Source organism: Thamnophis elegans, chromosome 17, assembly GCF_009769535.1.
Source record: "Thamnophis elegans isolate rThaEle1 chromosome 17, rThaEle1.pri, whole genome shotgun sequence".
NCBI classification, from domain to species: Eukaryota; Metazoa; Chordata; class Lepidosauria; order Squamata; family Colubridae; genus Thamnophis; species Thamnophis elegans.
Genome location: NC_045557.1, coordinates 11,690,859 through 11,711,013, shown reverse-complemented (window position 1 = coordinate 11,711,013; position 20,155 = coordinate 11,690,859). Strand labels below are relative to the sequence as shown.

The following is a 20,155-nucleotide window of genomic DNA, read 5'->3' as shown; positions in this document are numbered from 1 at the left end:
CCTTCCCTCCCAAAGATGGCGCCGGCCGCTCGGTTGCGCTTTTCCGGCGGTCGGCCAGGTCGTCACTTCCGGCGAGGTACGGCGGGCGATTTCAACGGCGTTGAGAGGCCGCCATGGCGGGAGGCCACCCTGGGAGGCGGGCGCGCTCGGCCGGGGAGGCCCGGGAAGGTGAGGGGGGTTGCTCCAGGGAGAAGGGCCGGGATGGGGAGGGGGCTTCCCTGCCTCGCTTCCAAGGCGCCCCTGGGACGCCCCTGCGCGGTTGGGGCGGTTCGCCGGGCGCAGGAAGGAGCTGCGGGGTGGCTGGACGCTTCATCCGCTTGTTTATTTCCCGCCTTTATCTCCTGTTATTATAACCCTTATTTATTTATTTATTTATTTATCTCCTGTTATTATAACCCTTATTTATTTATTTATTTATTTATTTATCTCCTGTTATTATAACCCGTATTTATTTATTTACTGTTATTATATCCCGCCTTAATTTACTTATTATTTATTATTTACTTTATTCATTAAACATGAAACTCAGTCAAGTCAACATTTAAAAATGTGTCACAAATTTCATGGAGTGGCGCTTATGGTTGATACGGGTGGCTGTCTCCTATGTTATCATCAGCATTATTCATGATTTGCTTTTTATTTTTATTATATCCTGCCTTCATCCATTATTATATTCCACCTTATTACTATACTTTCCCATTATTATTATTATTATTATTGTACAATTGTATCACAGCGGCCAGTTGTTTCACCGGATTTGGCATTGGTTACTAGTCGGGCCCCACCCAGGGGCCTAGGACGTCATAACGTATTTTCGTAATATGCGTGCAGATCCAAGCAGTGCGGCTTTTTGCATTTGACTGATGGTGATTTTGTCAATTTTTAACTGTTTTAAATGTAATTCCAGTGCTTTTGGAATAGCACCCAGTGTGCCAATTACCACTGGAATTACCACTGCTGGTTTGTGCCATAGTCGTTGAATTTCGATTTTTAAGTCCTGGTATCTTGCGATTTTTTCATGTTCCTTCTCGGCGACCCTGCTATCACCTGGTATTGCGATGTCTATGATTGTGACCTTATTTTTCTCAACCAGTGTGATGTCTGGTGTATTATGCGCCAGTATTTTGTCGGTTTGTATACGGAAATCCCACAAGATCTTGACCATCTGATTTTCGGTGACTTTTTCAGGCTGATGTTCCCACCAGTTTGTTGCTGTTTTAATATTATAATTTTTGCACAAATTCCAATGGATCATTTGTGCTACTGAATTGTGCCGCAATTTATAATCAGTCTGCGCGATTTTTTTACAGCAGCTGAGTATGTGATCAACAGTTTCATCAGCTTCTTTGCAAAGTCTGCATTTGGCATCATCAGAGGATTTTTCGATTTTGGCCTTAATGGCATTTGTGCGGATAGCTTGTTCTTGCGCAGCCAGGATTAGTGACTCTGTTTCTTTCTTTAATGTACCTGTTGTTAACCAAGTTTGTTCACTGTCCACTTTATCTTTTATTTTTTCCAGAAATTGGCCATGCAGTGCTTTGTTCTGCCAACTCTCCATTCTTGATTTTATCACATCTTTTCTGTATTCTTGTTTTGTCTGTTGGGCCTTCAATAGATTTTTGTTCTTTACTTCGATTAATAGATGTTCTTGACTTTCTTTTAAATAATCAGCCAGTGCATGTTTTTCTTCTTCAACTGTTTGCTTCACTTGTAATAATCCTCTGCCACCTGATTTTCGGGGCAGGTACAGTCTATCAGTATCACCACGTGGATGTAAACTGTAGTGCATTGTCATTAGTTTCCTGGTTTTTCTGTCCAAAAGGTCCAAATCAGCTTGTGTCCAGTTAACTATACCAGCTGTGTATCTTATAACTGGTATTGCCCAGGTATTTATGGCCTTGATTGTATTTCCACCATTCAATTTAGATTTCAAAATTTTCCTAACTCTGTTGGTGTACTCTCGCCTGACAATAGTTTTTACTTCTCCATGCTTGATGTTATCCAACTGCAGAATGCCTAAGTATTTGTAGGCTTCATTTTCTTTGCATTTAATTAGTTGGCCATTGGGCATTTCAATTCCCTCACATGCAGTGATTTTGCCCCTTTTTATGGATACAGTGGCGCATTTTTCCATGCCAAACTGCATTGAAATATCGGTGCTGAATACTCGGACTGTGTTTGTCAATGATTGGATTTCTATTTCTGACTTTCCATAGAGTTTCAAATCATCCATATATAGTAAATGTGAAATTTTTTCAGCTTCTTTGGCTGTTTGGTAGCCTAATTTCATTTTTTTTAAGATTACTGATAGTGGGATCATTGCGATGATGAAGAGAAGAGGTGAAAGTGAATCACCCTGGAAAATTCCTCACTTGATATTAACTATTCCGTAGATCTCATTCCCTACTGCCAACTCAGTTCTCCATTGTTTCATCGCCTTTTCAGTAAAGGATGTAATATTTTTGCTAATGCCAGTTGTTTCTAAGCATTTTATGATCCAACTATGTGGCAGTGAGTCAAATGCCTTTTTGTAATCAATCCAGACCATATTCAAGTTCGTTTTTCTGTTCTTACAATTTTCTAATATCATTTTATCAATTAGAAGCTGATCTTTGGTGCCCCTGCTCCTTCTTTTGTTGCCTTTTTGCTCTACTGGCAAGATGTTGTTTGTTTCCAAATAATCCATCATGTTATCTGCAATAATGCCTGTGAGTAATTTGAAGGTTGTTGGCAAGCATGTTATTGGTCTGTAGTTTTCAGGTGTTGTTCCTTTAGTTGCATCTTTCTGAATCAAGTATGTTTTTCAAGTTGTCAACCATTCATCAATTTGGCCCTTTTGTAAAATTTCATTCAGTTGCCTGGCCAATATTGCATGAAAACTGGTCAGATATTTATTATTATTGTTGTTGTTGTACAATTGTATCACAGCGGCCAGTTGTTTCGCCGGATTTGGCATTGGTTACTAGTCGGGCCCCACCCAGGGGCCTAGGACGTCGTAACGTATTTTCGTAATATGCGTGCAGATCCAAGCAGTGCGGCTTTTTGCATTTGACTGATGGTGATTTTGTCAATTTTTAACTGTTTTAAATGTAATTCCAGTGCTTTTGGAATAGCACCCAGTGTGCCAATTACCACTGGAATTACCACTGCTGGTTTGTGCCATAGTCGTTGAATTTCGATTTTTAAGTCCTGGTATCTTGCGATTTTTTCATGTTCCTTCTCGGCGACCCTGCTATCACCTGGTATTGCGATGTCTATGATTGTGACCTTATTTTTCTCAACCAGTGTGATGTCTGGTGTATTATGCGCCAGTATTTTGTCGGTTTGTATACGGAAATCCCACAAGATCTTGACCATCTGATTTTCGGTGACTTTTTCAGGCTGATGTTCCCACCAGTTTGTTGCTGTTTTAATATTATAATTTTTGCACAAATTCCAATGGATCATTTGTGCTACTGAATTGTGCCGCAATTTATAATCAGTCTGCGCGATTTTTTTACAGCAGCTGAGTATGTGATCAACAGTTTCATCAGCTTCTTTGCAAAGTCTGCATTTGGCATCATCAGAGGATTTTTCGATTTTGGCCTTAATGGCATTTGTGCGGATAGCTTGTTCTTGCGCAGCCAGGATTAGTGACTCTGTTTCTTTCTTTAATGTACCTGTTTTTAACCATAACCAAGTTTGTTCACTGTCCACTTTATCTTTTATTTTTTCCAGAAATTGACCATGCAGTGCTTTGTTCTGCCAACTCTCCATTCTTGATTTTATCACATCTTTTCTGTATTCTTGTTTTGTCTGTTGGGCCTTCAGTAGATTTTTGTTCTTTACTTCGATTAATAGATGTTCTTGAGTGTCTTTTAAATAATCAGCCAGTGCATGTTTTTCTTCTTCAACTGTTTGCTTCACTTGTAATAATCCTCTGCCACCTGATTTTCGGGGCAGGTACAGTCTATCAGTATCACCACGTGGATGTAAACTGTAGTGCATTGTCATTAGTTTCCTGGTTTTTCTGTCCAAAAGGTCCAAATCAGCTTGTGTCCAGTTAACTATGCCAGCTGTGTATCTTATAACTGGTATTGCCCAGGTATTTATGGCCTTGATTGTATTTCCACCATTCAATTTAGATTTCAAAATTTTCCTAACTCTGTTGGTGTACTCTCGCCTGACAATAGTTTTTACTTCTCCATGCTTGATGTTATCCAACTGCAGAATGCCTAAGTATTTGTAGGCTTCATTTTCTTTGCATTTAATTAGTTGGCCATTGGGCATTTCAATTCCCTCAGATGCAGTGATTTTGCCCCTTTTTATGGATACAGTGGCGCATTTTTCCATGCCAAACTGCATTGAAATATCGGTGCTGAATACTCGGACTGTATTTGTCAATGATTGGATTTCTATTTCTGACTTTCCATAGAGTTTCAAATCATCCATATATAGTAAATGCGAAATTTTTTCAGCTTTTTTGGCTGTTTGGTAGCCTAATTTCATTTTTTTTAAGATTACTGATAGTGGGATCATTGCGATGATGAAGAGAAGAGGTGAAAGTGAATCACCCTGGAAAATTCCTCGCTTGATATTAACCATTCCGTAGCTCTCATTCCCTACTGCCAACTCAGTTCTCCATTGTTTCATTGCCTTTTCAGTAAAGGATGTAATATTTTTGCTAATGCCAGTTGTTTCTAAGCATTTTATGATCCAACTATGTGGCAGTGAGTCAAATGCCTTTTTGTAATCAATCCAGACCATATTCAAGTTCGTTTTTCTGTTCTTATAATTTTCTAATATCATTTTATCAATTAGAAGCTGATCTTTTGTGCCCCTGCTCCTTCTTTTGTTGCCTTTTTGCTCTATTATTATTATTATTATTATTATTATTATTATTATTATTATTATCTTTTTAATTATATCCTGCCTTCATCCATTATTATATTCCACCTTATTACTATACTTTCCCATTATTATTATTATTATTATTATCTTTTTAATTATATCCTGCCTTCATCCATTATTATATTCCACCTTATTACTATACTTTCCCATTATTATTATTATTATTATTATTATTATTCATTATCTTTTAATTATATCCTGCCTTTATTCATTATTATATTCCACCTTATTACTATACTTTCCCATTATTATTATTATTATTATTATTATTATTATTATTATTATTATTTCTTTTATTCATTAAACTTGAAACTCGTTCAACTGAACATTCAAAAATGCATCACAAATACCATTGACTGGTGCTAATGGTTGATGCGGGTTGCTGCCAGCATCTTAGGTATCAACCAAGAATTTTACAAGATACATCCACAAATTGCAGCTTCCTGCAATAACACCAGCGGAACTGCAAAAAACTGCGCTATTCGGAACATCTTATATTTTAAGAAGGTATTTGGTTGATACGTAGGACAGCAACCCTATCAACCATTGGCACCAGTGAATGGTATTTGTGATGCATTTTTGAATGTTCAGTTGACTGAGTTTCATATTTAATGCGTAAAGTATATAATGATGATGATGATGATGATGATGATAATATCCACTTTTATGTATTATTTCCTGCCTTTATTCGCTCTTATTATATATTGCCTTTATTTTTATTATATCCCACCTTTATTCATTATTTTCATTATATCCCGTCTTTTTCATCATCATATCCTGCCTTTATTTGTTATTACTGTGGCTAGGCCACACAGTGAGCCAGATGTTCGGACTGGATTTGGCATTTTCATCCACCTGTTGCGTCTTGGGATAGGCAGATGTGAATAGTGGATGGAATTATTTATTTACAGGTAGTCCTTGATTTACAACAGTGCGTTTAGTGAATGTTCAAAGTTACAACAGCTCTAAAAAGTGACTTATGGCTGTTTTCACACAATCGTCGCAGCATCCCCATGGCCGTGTGATCAAAATTCAGACACTCGGCAACCGATTCATATTTACAACGGTTGCCGCCTCACAGTGATCCCCTTTTGTGACCTTTTGACAAGCAAAGTCAACGGGAAATCCAAATTCACTTAACAGCCATGTGACTAATTCAACAGCTGCAGTGAATTCACTTAACAAGGTAGCAAGAAAAGTCGTAAAATGGGGCAAAACCCTCTTACCAAATGTCTCACAATGCCACGGAAATTTGGGGGGTCGGTTTGTGATTGTAAGTTGAGGACAACCTGTATGGGCCGCCCATCTTACCACAGGGTGTAACTTACAATCTATAAAGATAAAAATTGTATCTACTAAAAAAAAACAAATAAATACAAATCCATACCCTACGGTTCAATTAAAGATGGGGTGGGCGGGAGCAGAATGGGGTTCCCCGCCAAGCCAATTGTCACAGTCCGGTCTTTAGACTCTTATGGAGCCCCAAGAGGGTTGGAGCTGACCTCACTCCAAGGGGGGAGGGAGATGTTCCAGAAGGACATTATCTCATCTTTGTTGTTATTATATAATCAGAATGTATGGGAATCCAGCCAAGTGAGTTTTGGTAGGCTTGGAGGGGTGGCCTGTTGTGGCCCGCCAGCGGCCAGGGCAGTTAGCAGCAGATTCGGACAGTGAGGAGGTTGGGGAGGAACCTGGGCCAGTCCTGGAGTCTGGAGAAGGCTCGGATGAGGGCTCTGTGTCGGAGGCAGAGAGAGGGCCAGGGCCGCCTGCCAGTTTTCAGCTGCCTTCAGAGTCAGACATCAGTGAGGCAGAAGGACAGCTGGAGCCTGTTCCCAGTGTGTGCATGCACAGTTGCCAGATGAACTGAAGAGCGAAACAACGGGTTGACTTGGGAGGAAGGCCGCAGGTGGACGGTGAATGGCCCCTCCCACAAGAAAGAAAAGAGGAGCGAAAGGGGAGTGGAGTTTGCAGTAGACAATTAGTTCGCTTAATTGGTTTGTGACTCTCAGAGATTCCTTGCCAAGTTTTGCAGAGATCGGCCTGGCAGCTCTCCAAGCCAGATAAGGTCTGTGACCATAAATCCTCCCTTGAAAGACTTTGCTGGATTGAATGAGCAGAATTCACAGCAAATGAATAAAGCGTTTTTTGTCGGGAAAAGGAGTTGCTTCCTGCTCTCGGGAAGCCTCGGTCAGAACATGGCCGTGGTTTATGGTGGCTTTAAGCAGGCTGGGGAATTCTGGGAGTTGAAGTCCACCAGGCTTAAAGTCGCCAAAGTCCCATCAGTGGGATGAAGGCAGCAAACGAAACCACACCCCCTCCAGTCCACGGAAAAACCTTTCCACGGAATTGGTCCCTGGTGCCCAAAAAGTTCCTCTAAATAACCTTTGCAGAGGATGGTGGACAAAACAGTCCTGGTTAACGATAGACCACTCAACATGCCTGTCCATAACCCAGTCAGCCACACGGGGGCTTAATGTAAATGCTGTTTCTTGGGACACGTGATGTGAAAATCCAGCATTTTGGAAAAGGCATTAATATTGGGAAAAGTGGAAGGAGAGAAAAGAAGAGAAGGACCCTCACAGGGGCAATGAAGGCACCATTTCAAAGAAAACCTCACTATTGGTGCTGGTATCCACTTACTTTCCCCACTGGTTCACAAATTTGAGTCCGCACTTTGCTCGCACACGCCCCGTCTGTGCAAGCGCTGGGCCTCCCGCGTATGCACTTTGTTCACACGTGCGGCTTGCCTGCATGTGCGCAGATTGGAAACATGTCCAAATAGGATAGCATGGAGTGGGGGCGAGTGGGTGGCCCCACCCGTGATTTCCATTACTGGAAATGGACTTTATTATTATTTTTTTACATTTTTGATCAACTCCTGTTATCTTTTCTATCCCCCAGGTGCTGCTTCCTCTCCCCCCAGGCGGAGGTCCGAGAGAAACATGCCTTCCTCAACTCGTCTAGTGTCCCAGGGTAACCCCACTGGGGTGGCCAGGAAAATGATGGACACCCCGGTACGACAAAAGCATTGTTGGATTCTTTCATTCATGGAATTGGAATAGCAATAAGAATAAAATAGAATAGCAATATAAAGTAGAGTAGAGTAGAATAAGAATAGAATAGAAATATAGAATAGAATAGAATAGAATAGGAATATAGAGTAGAGTAGACTAAGAAAATGAATAGAATATGAATAGAATAGAAATATAGAATAGAAAAGAATAGGTAGGAATATAGAGTAGAGTAGACTAAGAATAAGAATAGAATAGAATATGAGTAGAATAGAAATAGAATAGAATAGGAATATAGAATAGAAATATAGAATCAAATAGTATAGAATAGGAATATAGAGTAGAGTAGACTAAGAAAATGAATAGAATATGAATAGAATAGAAATATAGAATAGAAAAGAATAGGTAGGAATATAGAGTAGAGTAGACTAAGAATAAGAATAGAATAGAATATGAGTAGAATAGAAATAGAATAGAATAGGAATATAGAATAGAATAGAAATATAGAGTGGAATAGAAATATAGAATCGAATAGTATAGAATAGGAATATAGAACAGAGTAGAATAGCAATATAGAATAGAAATATAGAATAGAACAGAAATATAGAATAGAAATATAGAATAGAATAGGAATATAGAATAGAGTAGAGTAGACTAAGAATAAGAATAGAATATGAATAGAATAGAAAAATAGAATAGAATAGAAATATAGAATAGAATGAGAATAGGAATATAGAGTGGAATAAGGATAGGATAGAATAGGAATATAGAGTAGAGTAGACTAAGAATAGAATACAAATAAGAATAGAATACGAATAGAAGAGAATAGGAATATAGAATACAACAGAACAGAATTCAAAATAGAATTTAGAATAGAATAGAATTCTTTATTGGCCAAGTGTGTTTGGGCACTCAAGGAATTTGTCTTTGGTGCATAAGCTCTTTGTACATTAAAAAAAATACAATAGAATACATTCTTCAAGAAATAAGATACAACACTTAGTGTTAGTCATAGGTTACTAATAAGCAATCAATTATACTAGGAAACAAATAAAAGAATATAAATTTTAAAGATACAAGCAACATGGTTATAATAAGTGGGAAGAAAGATACTAGGAAGGAAAAGAACTGTAATACAGTTGTAGATAATTTGACAGTGGCAAGGGAATTATTTGTTTAGCAGAGTGATGGCATTTGGGAAAAAACTGTCCTTGTGTCTAGTTGCTCTGGTGTGCAGAGCCCTATAGCATCGTTTTGAGGGTAGGAGTTGAAACAATTGATGTCCAGGATGCGAAGGGTCTGTAGATATTTTCCCAGCCCTCTTTTTGACTCCTGCAATGTGCAGGTCCCCAATGGAAGATAGGTTGGCAGCCATGGTTTTTTCTGCAGTCCTGATTCTCTTCTGAAGTCTCCGTCTGCCTTGTTGGGTTGCAGAGCCAAACCAGACAGTTATGGAGGTGCAGATGAGAGACTCAATCCTTCCTCTGTGGAACTGAATCAGAGGCTCTTTGGGCAGTTTGAGCTCTCTGAAACTTTCATAAAAGAATTTTAGAATTCTGCTTGAGTTGCGATGCATTTGGTAAGCCATACAGATAATCATTTAGGAATTGTTAAATGACAGTGAAAAAGATGACATAACCGTTTTTCACACTACAACCATTGCAGCGTCAAAATTCAGACGCTTGGCAACTGACTTGTATTTATGACGGTTGTAGCGTTCCCGGGGTCACCTGATCCCCTTTTGTGACCTGACAAGCCATGTTGATGGGGAAGCCGGATTCGCTTAACGACTGTGATGCTAATTGAACGACTGCAGGGATTCACTTAGCCACCGAGGCAAGAAAGGTCGTAAAATGGGGCAAAACTCAAGAAACATTTCACTTAATAAATTTGGGTTCAATTGGGGTTGTAAGTTGAGGATCACCTGTATTTGGGGTAGGAGTGATTGTTTATAGACACAAATATCAGATTCGGTGTCTTCAACAGAAATATTCTCTCCCATCTGCATTTTTCTTTGGTTCCGCACTGAATATATTTTTTCTGTCTTCTTTGAAGCGCCCGGGTGCTTCTGTCACACGCACGATAACTCTGAGAAAGATTAAGCCAAGGAACCAGCAGGTGAGTAGTTGTTACGAAGCTGTTCATTATACATGTTCCCATCTTTTATCTGATTTTTTAAAAAATATTTCATCTCATCGTCACAAAAGATGCACATGAAAATACAGACAATAGGAAATGTGGGAGAGAAACCTAAAGGGGAAAGAAGATGTGAAGGAAAAAGCAAGAAAGAAAAGCAGTGACTTCCAACTTTTTTCAGTGCAGTAATTAAATTAGTAAATTGAAATAAATTACACTTTTAACTTTTATATAATTAGTAATTACTAGCCATTTCGACAGCAACAAACGGAATCATCAAAACCGGAAGTCAACATTTCTTTTTAGTCTGTTTCGAGTAAAAATCTAGAAGCGATTTCCAAATAGAAACAAACTGGATATATTATTTTTCTTAATTAAGACACTCTTGCTACCTCTGGCTCTAACCAAGGACTTAGGAACTGCTAAGGTAACATCAGAGGATATAAGTTGTTCCAAGTAGGGTGGTTTTTTGTAGAGTCAGAATGTTCAAGTCAGGTAAATTTAGAATTTTCAATTATTATTATTATTATTATGTGGTTAATCTTTGGTGAGATTCACAAGCTTTGGGGCTGGTTGGTAGCTCAACAGCTCGAGTCCTAACCAAGGACCTAGAAATTGTTAAGGTAACGTCGGAGGATATAAGCTGTTCCAAGTAGGGTGGTTTTTTTACAGAATCAGAATGTTCTAGTCTGATAAATTTAGAATTTCCAAATAGCGAGGTAGCCCTTTGGGTATTGCTCCAAGGGCTCCAATTACAATCGGGACAACACACGATTTCTTTTTCCATAGTCGCTCAACTTCAATTTGCAAGTCCCGGGACTTTGTGATTTTTTTCTTGCTGTTCATCTTCAATTTGTGCATCTCCAGGTATTGCAATGTCAGTGAACCATACTTCTTTCTTTTCAACTAATGTTGGGTATGTTGTGGGCCAAGTGCCTGTCAGTCTGGATTCTGAAGTCCCACAAGATCTTGACCTTCTCATTCTCTAAAACCTTCTCAATCTGATGTTCCCAGTGGTTTTTATTGTATTTAAATCCAAACTTTTGGCACAATTTCCAGTGAATGATCTTAGCAACGCGATCATGGTGTTGTAGGTAGTCAGTTTGTGAAATTTTGCTGCACCCACTGATCAAGTGGTCGACTGTCTCGTTTTTCTCATTACAGAGGCGACATTTGCTGTTGGTGGTAACATGTTGAATTTTTGCCTTCATGCAGTTTGTGGCTAAGGCTTGTTCTTGAGCTGCCAAAATAAAGCCTTTATTGTTGTTGTTGTTGTTGTTGTTGTTATTATATGGTGTAACAGAATCCAGCAATAAAAACTCACCAAATCAGAACATAAAATGTGTATCAAAATATAAAACATTAGAGCAGTGAACCATTTTTGAAAACACACAGCATGAATGATGAATACAATTATGAATACAATTAATTCATGGCCTTAAGCCAAATAAGCTAAATGTTTTTTTCTTTTTTCTGCTCTCCAGGACCAGGTGAAAGAAAGTGATTTAATTCCTCGTCGGAGTCCAAGGGTAAGCACGGCGCCATAGCAATTTTTGAGAATTAAAAGAAGGCCTTTCAGCAAGATGTAGAATCTTTTAAGTAGCCCAGACTTCCCCAAGATGGCTGGGGAATTTCTAATGTTGAATTTTCCCCCTTACCAAAAGGAGGCCCCTTGTGGAGTACTGTGAAGCCGTTACCGAGGTGGCGCAGTGGTTAAATGCAGCACTGCAGGCTACTTCACCTGACTGCAGTTCTGCAGTTCGCCTGTTCAAATCTCACCGGCTCAGGGTTGACTCAGCCTTCCATCCTCCCGAGGTGGGTAAAATGAGGACCTGGATTGTTGTTGGGGGCAATATGCTGACTCTGTAAACCGCTTAGAGAGGGCTGAAAGCTCTGTGAACGGTATATAAGTCTAACTGCTATTGCTATTGCTACCAGGGCAACTCCACTGCACTGTACAGTAGAAGCCATTTTACGGCAGTACAGTAGCAATAGCAATAGCAATAGCAATAGCAGTAGACTTATATACCGCTTCATAGGCCTTACAGGCCTCTCTAAGCGGTTTACAGAGAGTCAGCATATTGCCCCCAACAATCTGGGTCCTCATTTTACCCACCTCGGAAGGATGGAAGGCTGAGTCAACCCTGAGCCGGTGAGATTTGAACCGCTGACCTGCTGATCTAGCAGTAGCCTGCAGTGCTGCATTTAACCACTGCGCCACCTTGGTAGAAGCTGTTTTAAGGCACAACAGGCTCTATCATCACAGAACACACACCCAGAGGGGTGCTAGGGGTGTCTTACCCGCCATAGTATTTGTTTCCAGAGAGTAAGTCATCTGTGTACCAGGTTTGGTTAAAATTGCTCAAGGCGTTCCAGAGTTATGCTGGAACACACACACACATACACACACGTTTTTATATATACTAGCTGACAACCTGGCATTTATAGACATCAAAGTGCTTGTCTGACAGGAAGCCATTGAGAGCCCCCTACTCCCATGCCCATCATCCCTGCTCTCTCCCTTCCCCCTCCCATGTGCTCCTCTTTCCTGCCCCGTCTACGATCTTGGCCCTTTGCCCCAAATCCATCAGGCGCTTCCCCATTGGTCCACTGGAGGGCGAACATCACGACTAGCTTTCCAGAGGAAGCGGTGAAGGAACTGACATCACAAACAATTGCCGCTCTAGGATGCCGCACTCTCTCTCCTTAACGGGCCTGGACTTGTAGTAAAATTAAAACGATGGGTATCTGCAAAGTTGTTTGGAGAGAGGTCCATTTGCCCAGAATAAAACAAATCAGTGTAAATTGCTCTAAATATCACTGCCAGCAGTCCAAATGATTGAAGTTAACTCTCTTTTGAGGTGGGAGATATTTGAGGAAATACCTTTCTTATAATGGGAAATACGATTAAAGGTCATCCTTGACTTGCCACAGTTCATTGAACGACAGTTCTAATTAACATCCCTGGAAAAAAAGTGACTTATGACCATTTTTCACACTTACGACCATCGCAGCATCCCCCAGCTGTTACCAACTTAACACCTGCAGTGATTCACCTAACAACTGTGGCAGGAAAGGTAAAATCAGGCAAAACCCGCCTAACAATTGTCTCGCTTAGCAACAGACATTTGGAGCTCAATTGTGGTCATAAGTCAGAGACTACCTGTAGTTTGCCAATTTCATACAATCCCAAAAGTGCTTTTTTCAAGAGTCAACTGGACTTTTTGGTTTTTCTTTTGAAAACGTTTCACTTTTCATCCAAGAAGCTTTTTCAGCTCTGACTGGATGGTGGGGAAGGGAAGGATTTATCCTCCTTGCAGACAGCTGGTCATTTGCATCCTTTTAGAGGGTCCTTGAAGCCACTTGGAGATTTATTTGTGTCTTCTTTGAAGACGTTTTGCTTCTCATCCAAGAAGCTTCTTCAGCTCTGACTGGATGGTGAGGAAGGGAAGGATTAGCAATAGCAGTTAGACTTATATACCGCTTCATAGGGCTTTCAGCCCTCTCTAAGCGGTTTACAGAGTCAGCATATTGCCCCCAACAACAATCTGGGTCCTCATTTTACCCACCTTGGAAGGATGGAAGGCTGAGTCAACCCTGAGCTGGTGAGATTTAAACAGCCGAACTGCAGAACTGCAGTCAGCTGAAGTAGCCTGCAGTGCTGCATTTAACCACTGCGCCACCTCGGCTCTCATTGATCCTCCTTGCAGACAGCTGGTCATTTACATCCTTTTAGAGGGTCCTTGAGGCCACTTGGAGGTTTGTCTGTGTCCTCTGGGTCACCTGAGTGGTGCAAATCCTGTGTAGAAGGACCCATTTATCTAAGGATCCAAATAAACATCCAACTGTCCTCAACGACCCTTTGCAATGGCTCCAGTTACTCCAGTTGCAATGACTCAACCTCCCGACTCTTCCCCTTCTGCTGCTTTCCACCTTGTAGTAAGTAACACGGACCCCATTCCTGTTTTGCAGATTTCCTTCAAAGAAAACAAGGAGAACAGCCCCCCGGCGGCCCCTGAAAATCAAAGCCCCCATGGAGGGGAGGCCCCGAAGAAAACCCAGCCCGTCACCCCGTGCTGCTCCTTGAATGCAGAGAACAGCTCACCAAAAGAGACTAATGTCCTGTCCCCAGTCACCGCCAACACGCCGGGTTCCCCGCCGGAATGCGAACGAGACCTGACCATGGCCAAGCGTGTGCGCCGCTCTTACAGCCGCCTGGACATCTCCTTGTCCCGCAGCTTCACAGACAAGCCGGAGTTTCCCAGCTTCAGCCTGACCGGCACCTCCACACCCGCCGGTGGTCCTGACAAGCGGCAAACCCTCTTCGGTTTCGACAAGCTGCTGCTCCCTGGGGATCTGGCGGAACCCTCCCCTCTGCATATCATCGGTGCCCCCAAGTCGGTGGCGGAGGAAAGCAGGTGCTTCGGGAAGCCGGACACCGACATCCCTGGCATCTCGTTCGGCAGGGAAAAGCGAAGGAAGAAGAAGGTGCCTGAGTTTGATGTGAGTATGTTGTGGCCTGCAGTCGGACAGTGAGGAGGTTGGGGAGGAACATGGGCCAGTCCTGGAGTCTGGGGAAGGCTCTGAGGAGGGCTCTGTGTCGGAGGCAGAGAGGGGGACAGTTATCAGCTGCCTTCAGAGTCGCACATCAGTGATGCGGAAGAACAGCTGGAGCCTGTTCCCAGTATGCTCATGAGCAGACCTGCCAGAAGAAAATAACAGCTGAGAAATCAGGGTCGACTTGGGAGTAAAGCCACAGGTGGACAGTGAATGGCCCCTCCCAGAGGGAATAAAAGAGGAGTGAAAGGGGAGTGGGCTTTTGCAGGAAACCATTCATTCGTTCGTTAGATTCCTTTCAGGAGTGTGAAGATCTGTCCCTGAATCTCAGAGACTCTGTGTGGAGAGTCTTTCTTTGCACAGCACCTCATTTGGGAAAATATTTACATGGCAACTTTCCAAGCTAGATAAGGTCTGTGGTCATAAATCCACCTTTGAAAGACTGTTTGCCAGGCCTTTGTTGAATGTGAATGAGAGGAATCCACATTTGTTTAATAAAAGGGAGACCAGGACTCTCCTTCGTGTTTTTTGGGGAAGCCTGGGTCAGAACAGAGAGGACTTGGCGCTGGGGGTAGCCAAGTGTGGCTGTAAACTTTGTGTTAAAATTCTGCGCTGCTCAGATCCCGTAACCTGCCTTGTGCACACGACCTACTAAGAGAGTGAAGTACCACTCTCTCCAGGCATGGGCCTCAAGTAAGTGCCTGATCTGGATAGAAAACAAGCAACATCCTATGTTAATCTTGCAGTTTAATGCCAGATTTTACACCCTGTCGGTCCATTTAATTTACAATCAACAATCTATAATTGACAAGCCATTTTCTATTTACAGTCCTGGAAATTTACCTCTGCTGTTAGGTCTCGTATTACCATGTTGTTTGTGCTAGTGCATCTTTATTATTAATTGCATAATAAAAAACCACAATAGTATAAATAAGCTTTTCTGCCTGGAAAAGCCGTTGACTATTAAACAATGGGGTATAAATTTAGAAATAAAAAGTTTACTGGAGCATGAAGAATAAGTAATAAATGTTTGCCCATAATATCTGGCAGAAGAGATAGGAAAAGGGCCATAGTAAAAAACTCTGGAATGAAAGGAGGAAAAAAAAACCCACGACGCACACATACACACACACACACACACACCTCTAAGATCAAACACAATTCTGATGCAGCCCTCAATGAAATCAAGTCCCCCCCCCCCCCGATCTAATGTATGGCATATCATACATGGGCTAGCAATATATATTAACTTTGCACCTACATTAGTACAGGTAGTCCTCGGCTTACAACAGCTCATTTAGTGACCGAAGTTGCAACATGTGACTTAAGACCATTTCTCACACTTATGACCATTGCGACCTTCCCCAATGGTCCACATTGGTGAGGGTTGCAGTGTCACTGGAAGCTTTCAAGAAGAGATTGGATGGCCATCTGTCAGAAATGGTGTAGGGCATGGCTCAGCAAACTGCGGCTCCGGAGCCGCATGTGGCTCTTTCCTCCCTCTGCTGCGGCTCCCTCATTGGTCGGCGCCACAATTTTGAGAGGAGCTTCCGGTGGTGGGGCAAGAGAGAGAAGAAGCACATTGCACCAGGAGAAGACTCTATGGCAAAGGGAGGGTTTTCCAGTTGTCTCCACAATTGATAGGGCTTTTGGCTAGAACAGGTAGAGGAAAAAGTACGCCGTGCTAGGAGGAGACTCTATGGTGGGGGAAATTGAACTTCCGGTCAGCCCCAGAATTGAACAGGGGGCTTCCGGTTAGGACCTTTGTGGCTCCCAGTGTTTTCTTTTCTGTGGGAAACAGCTGCAAGTGGCTCTTTGAGTGTTTAAGTTTGCCGACCCCTGGTGTAGGGTCTGCTTGGGGCAGGGGGAGGGGGGTTGGTCTAGATGACCTGCAAGGTCCCTCCCAACTCTCTTACTCTGTCTGTCTGACCTTCCAACGGGCAAAGTCGATGGGGCAAGCCAGATTCACTTTAACCAACCGGGTTACTAACTTAACAACTGCAGTGATTCTCTTAACAACAGTGGCGCGATAGGTTGTAAAATGGGGCCGAACTCACTTCACACCTGTCTCGTGCAGCAACTGAAATTTGGGCCTGGATTGTGCCCATAAGTTGAGGGCTTCCTGTATAAAGATGTGTGGAAGAATTTTATCAAGAGGTCTTGCAGGCTTCTGATTGCCCTGGTGCAGAACCTTAGTTGTCTTCTCTCATCGCCTGGATTATTTTTTGTGTGTACAATTTTTTATTTTATTTTAATACAAACAATCCATCTTCCATTAAACAGTGTGTCGCCTGCGGTGCAAATATCTCGAGCGATAACACTTAAACTTTACAACCATACTCGCTATTTATCTGCTCACGGCCTAATACTGATATACAGAACAAACCTGGTCCTGTAGCAATCTTGTTCTTAAGTTATTTAGTTTATTTTTTTAAAAAAATATTTTTTATTAAGCAGTTTATTCTGTTTTTTTTAAACATATATATCATCTTTGCAATATTTCTATTTTGTTCAGCATCTATTATACTCCTTTTATCTGTACATATATACCTTTATATATAAAAGAAACAGATATTGTGATCTCCGGAACTTTAAAATATATTGCTCACTTGCTGTGGCCTAGCAGGAGCCGTTGGAGCTGCAAAAAGACTCTGATAGTGAGGGACCCTATGAGTCGGCTATGGAGGATGTAGAGGACCCTGGGCAGGGTTCAGACTCCGAGCAGGGACCAGAGAGGCTGGTTGACCACCAGGAGGCGCCTGAGGCATGGAGCAGCGGTGAAAGCCAAAGGGAGTATGTCCCTGACATCAGGCCCTGGAGCAGTGGGGAGGAGCTAAGGGAATTAGTCCCAGACGCCAGGCAAAGACGGGCAGATAAGCACCAACAGCAACTACGGAGATACAGAAGATAACTGGGGCCAGGTGGCTGTGATTAGGTTCCTCTCAAGAGAGTATATAAGAAGAGACTTTGGGAGGAGGCTGTTTGCAGGACACATCTATTATACTAAAACTGGAGAAGCTCTCGTGTGTATTTCTTATCTGTGGAAGTCTGGGTTGCTGCCAAAGTCGTGTCGGTGTGTTAATTACTGTGAATAAATTGTCTAGCAGTAATCTTGTGTCAGCGTGACTCACCGTACGGAGTGGGGGTCAGAACACTCACTAAGCTTTTGTTAGCCACTGCTAACATCGTCATCATCAGAGTGTAAAAGCCATTAAAGAGATACCTGCCTTTATACAATGTTAATCAACTACAATGGAACTCACATTTTTAGGATAACTCACCTTTGTCTGTCTGTCTGTCTATTTTTACACATTTTTCATCTACTCATATAGTTATTTATACTTATATTTCTTCTATTCCTATTATTCTTTCCATGTACTTATTTCTATATAATGCATCTTATATCCTATGTCCATATATTTATCTTATACTTATTATTCAGTACTATTTTATATACAATCTTTCATTCACACTGACCCCTTGTTAATTCTGCTGATTCTATGATTATTTAATTCTATTCATATATTTTCCATATTTCACTAATCTACTTTCTAACTTTCATATTTGTTCTCGAACCATTGGTAGAGTAGTTGCCATATACTACAATATCCAGTTTGCTCCTTCTCTTTAATTGCACGTGTTAACCCCCTAGCGTGGATTGATTGTCAACGCAGGGGGTTCTCTTTATCCAAATAAAAGTCATTTTCTTGCCTTTGCAGAAATCCAAGATGGATGAGTGGGCTGCGCAGATGAACGCCGAGTTTGAAGAAGCCGAGAAATTTGACCTCCTGGTGGAGTGAAAAGCTGCACCTACTCAGCGCATCGTTGGTGGCCAAGGACGTTCTTTGTACATAAATCTGACACCCCCCCCCCCTTCCAGGAGGACGCTTAATCTTTCTTGGCATAAAGCTGTAAATTTTCTTTTCTTTTTTTTTTTTTTTTACTACAGGCTTATTTGCGGACAAAAGGCAGCTAACACTTCTCTTAATCCCCCCCCCCCCAAAGATACTCTATAGTTCTGTGGGCTTATACGGAATTTTTGTTTTCTGAAAATCTGTGTCGGATGAGTCCAGATTCTAACCACACTCACAATTTTTTGTAAATGGCTTGGCCAACTTTGGAAACAACTTGAGTTTTTTTTCCACCTCCTTCTCAGTTGCCATTATTAATAGGCAGAAAATAAGCGAGACATTAAGGCGATGTGCGTTCTGGTTTTGGAAAGAGCCACAACTTTCCTCTGAGTAGTTTTATTTTCTTCCATTATTTTCTTCTGCGTTTGCCTTCTGCAAAAGTCACCTTTGCTTAAACGTCGTGGGAGAACTTGGTTTGCTCATTTTTAGGGGAGGGGTGTGTGAGTTAATGGGGAGCTTGTTTTAAGGAACAGCCTGTTTCTTAAGCCGCGCTCTCGTGCGCTGGCCGTTCCTCTTAAAGGACTTCTCGCGTAGTGACCAAGCTTTTGATGTTCGTTTGGTCTCTTTGTCCCCGGGGACATTTCACAGTGCAGCCCTGTTAGAATAATTGTGAGAAAATTAAAAAGTTTTCCTGCCGTCTCTAACTATCCACGTGTATGTTTAAGACATGATTTAGGGCAAGAAGTGGAATCAAAGGTGAGGCCCGCGGGCCGAATCCAGCCCGCAATGTGTTCAGATCTGGCCAGTGGTGGGAGCCTACTGATTTAACAACCGGTTGCGTGTGTGCGTGCACTCAGTTTTGAGAAAATTTACCTTCCGCATTACTGCTGGGGAGGAAAACAGCTGAGTCGCTCTGCTGAGCACTAACTGATCGTTGGAGCTACAAACCGATCTGAACCGGTTGAATCCCATTCCTGGATCTGGCCCACAGGATCGGCCTGGTCTACTCAATGTGAAGAGGAAAGATGCCAGCAGTTTGGGGAGTGGTGTCAGGCTGGCCATGCCCATCCAGTTGGCCACACCCAGTCAGCCAAGCCCGCTCAGCCTTCCGAGGTCAAGCACAGCCCTCAGTGAAATTTGAGTTTTGACACCCCTGATTTAGGGTGAAGCAACTAAATTAATGCTGGGATTAATTTAAGAGATTTTGGGGCAAATTATAGGGAATTATAGTGATGTGTGAAAGGCCGATACGAATACAGCCAGTCCTGCATTTACATTGCCGTTGTTCAGTGAGAACGTGTTACGTGAGCTTCACTCCATTTTACGAAGCTGCTCGCAACAGTCGTTAAGGGAACCGTGGCAAGTGAGAAAGTTAGCAACCCAGTCGTTAAGTGAATCCGACTTCCCCATCGACTTGGCTTGTCTGGAGGTCGCAAAAGGGGATCACGTGACACCACACACACTCACACTCAGGGGACGCTGCAGCAGTCATAAGTATGAACCCGTTGTCAAAGCAGCTGAATTTTGCTCCCATGATTGCAGGGATGTTACAAAAGGGTGTCATTGCAAAAAAATGCTTATCAGCCCCCTTTTTTCAGTGTCGTATCTTTGAATGGTCACTAAATGAACTGTCGTAAGTCAAGGACTACCTGTATATTTGCTGCTAGAGTTGCTTTCTCCCTCTAAGTTCCACCCCAATGTTTGTCTCTT

At 42.0% G+C, this 20,155-nt stretch overlaps 2 protein-coding genes across 3 annotated transcripts in view; one reads left to right on the top strand and one right to left on the bottom strand.

Annotated features, from left to right (window-relative positions):
• Positions 1-20,155, bottom strand: part of LOC116520073 (delta(14)-sterol reductase TM7SF2-like) — a 278,256-nt gene that overhangs the window by 100,696 nt on the left and 157,405 nt on the right. The window lies entirely within an intron of this gene.
• Positions 83-19,289, top strand: LOC116520077 (sororin-like). The gene is made up of 6 exons (XM_032234225.1): positions 83-168; positions 7,792-7,904; positions 9,957-10,019; positions 11,522-11,566; positions 14,010-14,540; positions 18,314-19,289. Exons 1-6 carry the CDS (start codon positions 114-116, stop codon positions 18,392-18,394), a joined length of 888 nt encoding a protein of 295 aa, XP_032090116.1. The 5' UTR covers positions 83-113; the 3' UTR covers positions 18,395-19,289.

Bases quoted from the DNA above. Each gene is read 5' to 3' on its own strand.
- LOC116520077 (XM_032234225.1), top strand. From the start codon at position 114: ATGGCGGGAGGCCACCCTGGGAGGCGGGCGCGCTCGGCCGGGGAGGCC. The intron at 169-7,791 runs GTGAGGGGGGTT...TCTATCCCCCAG, and splicing joins GGCCGGGGAGGCCCGGGAAG to GTGCTGCTTCCTCTCCCCCC. The intron at 11,567-14,009 runs GTAAGCACGGCG...CCTGTTTTGCAG, and splicing joins TTCCTCGTCGGAGTCCAAGG to ATTTCCTTCAAAGAAAACAA.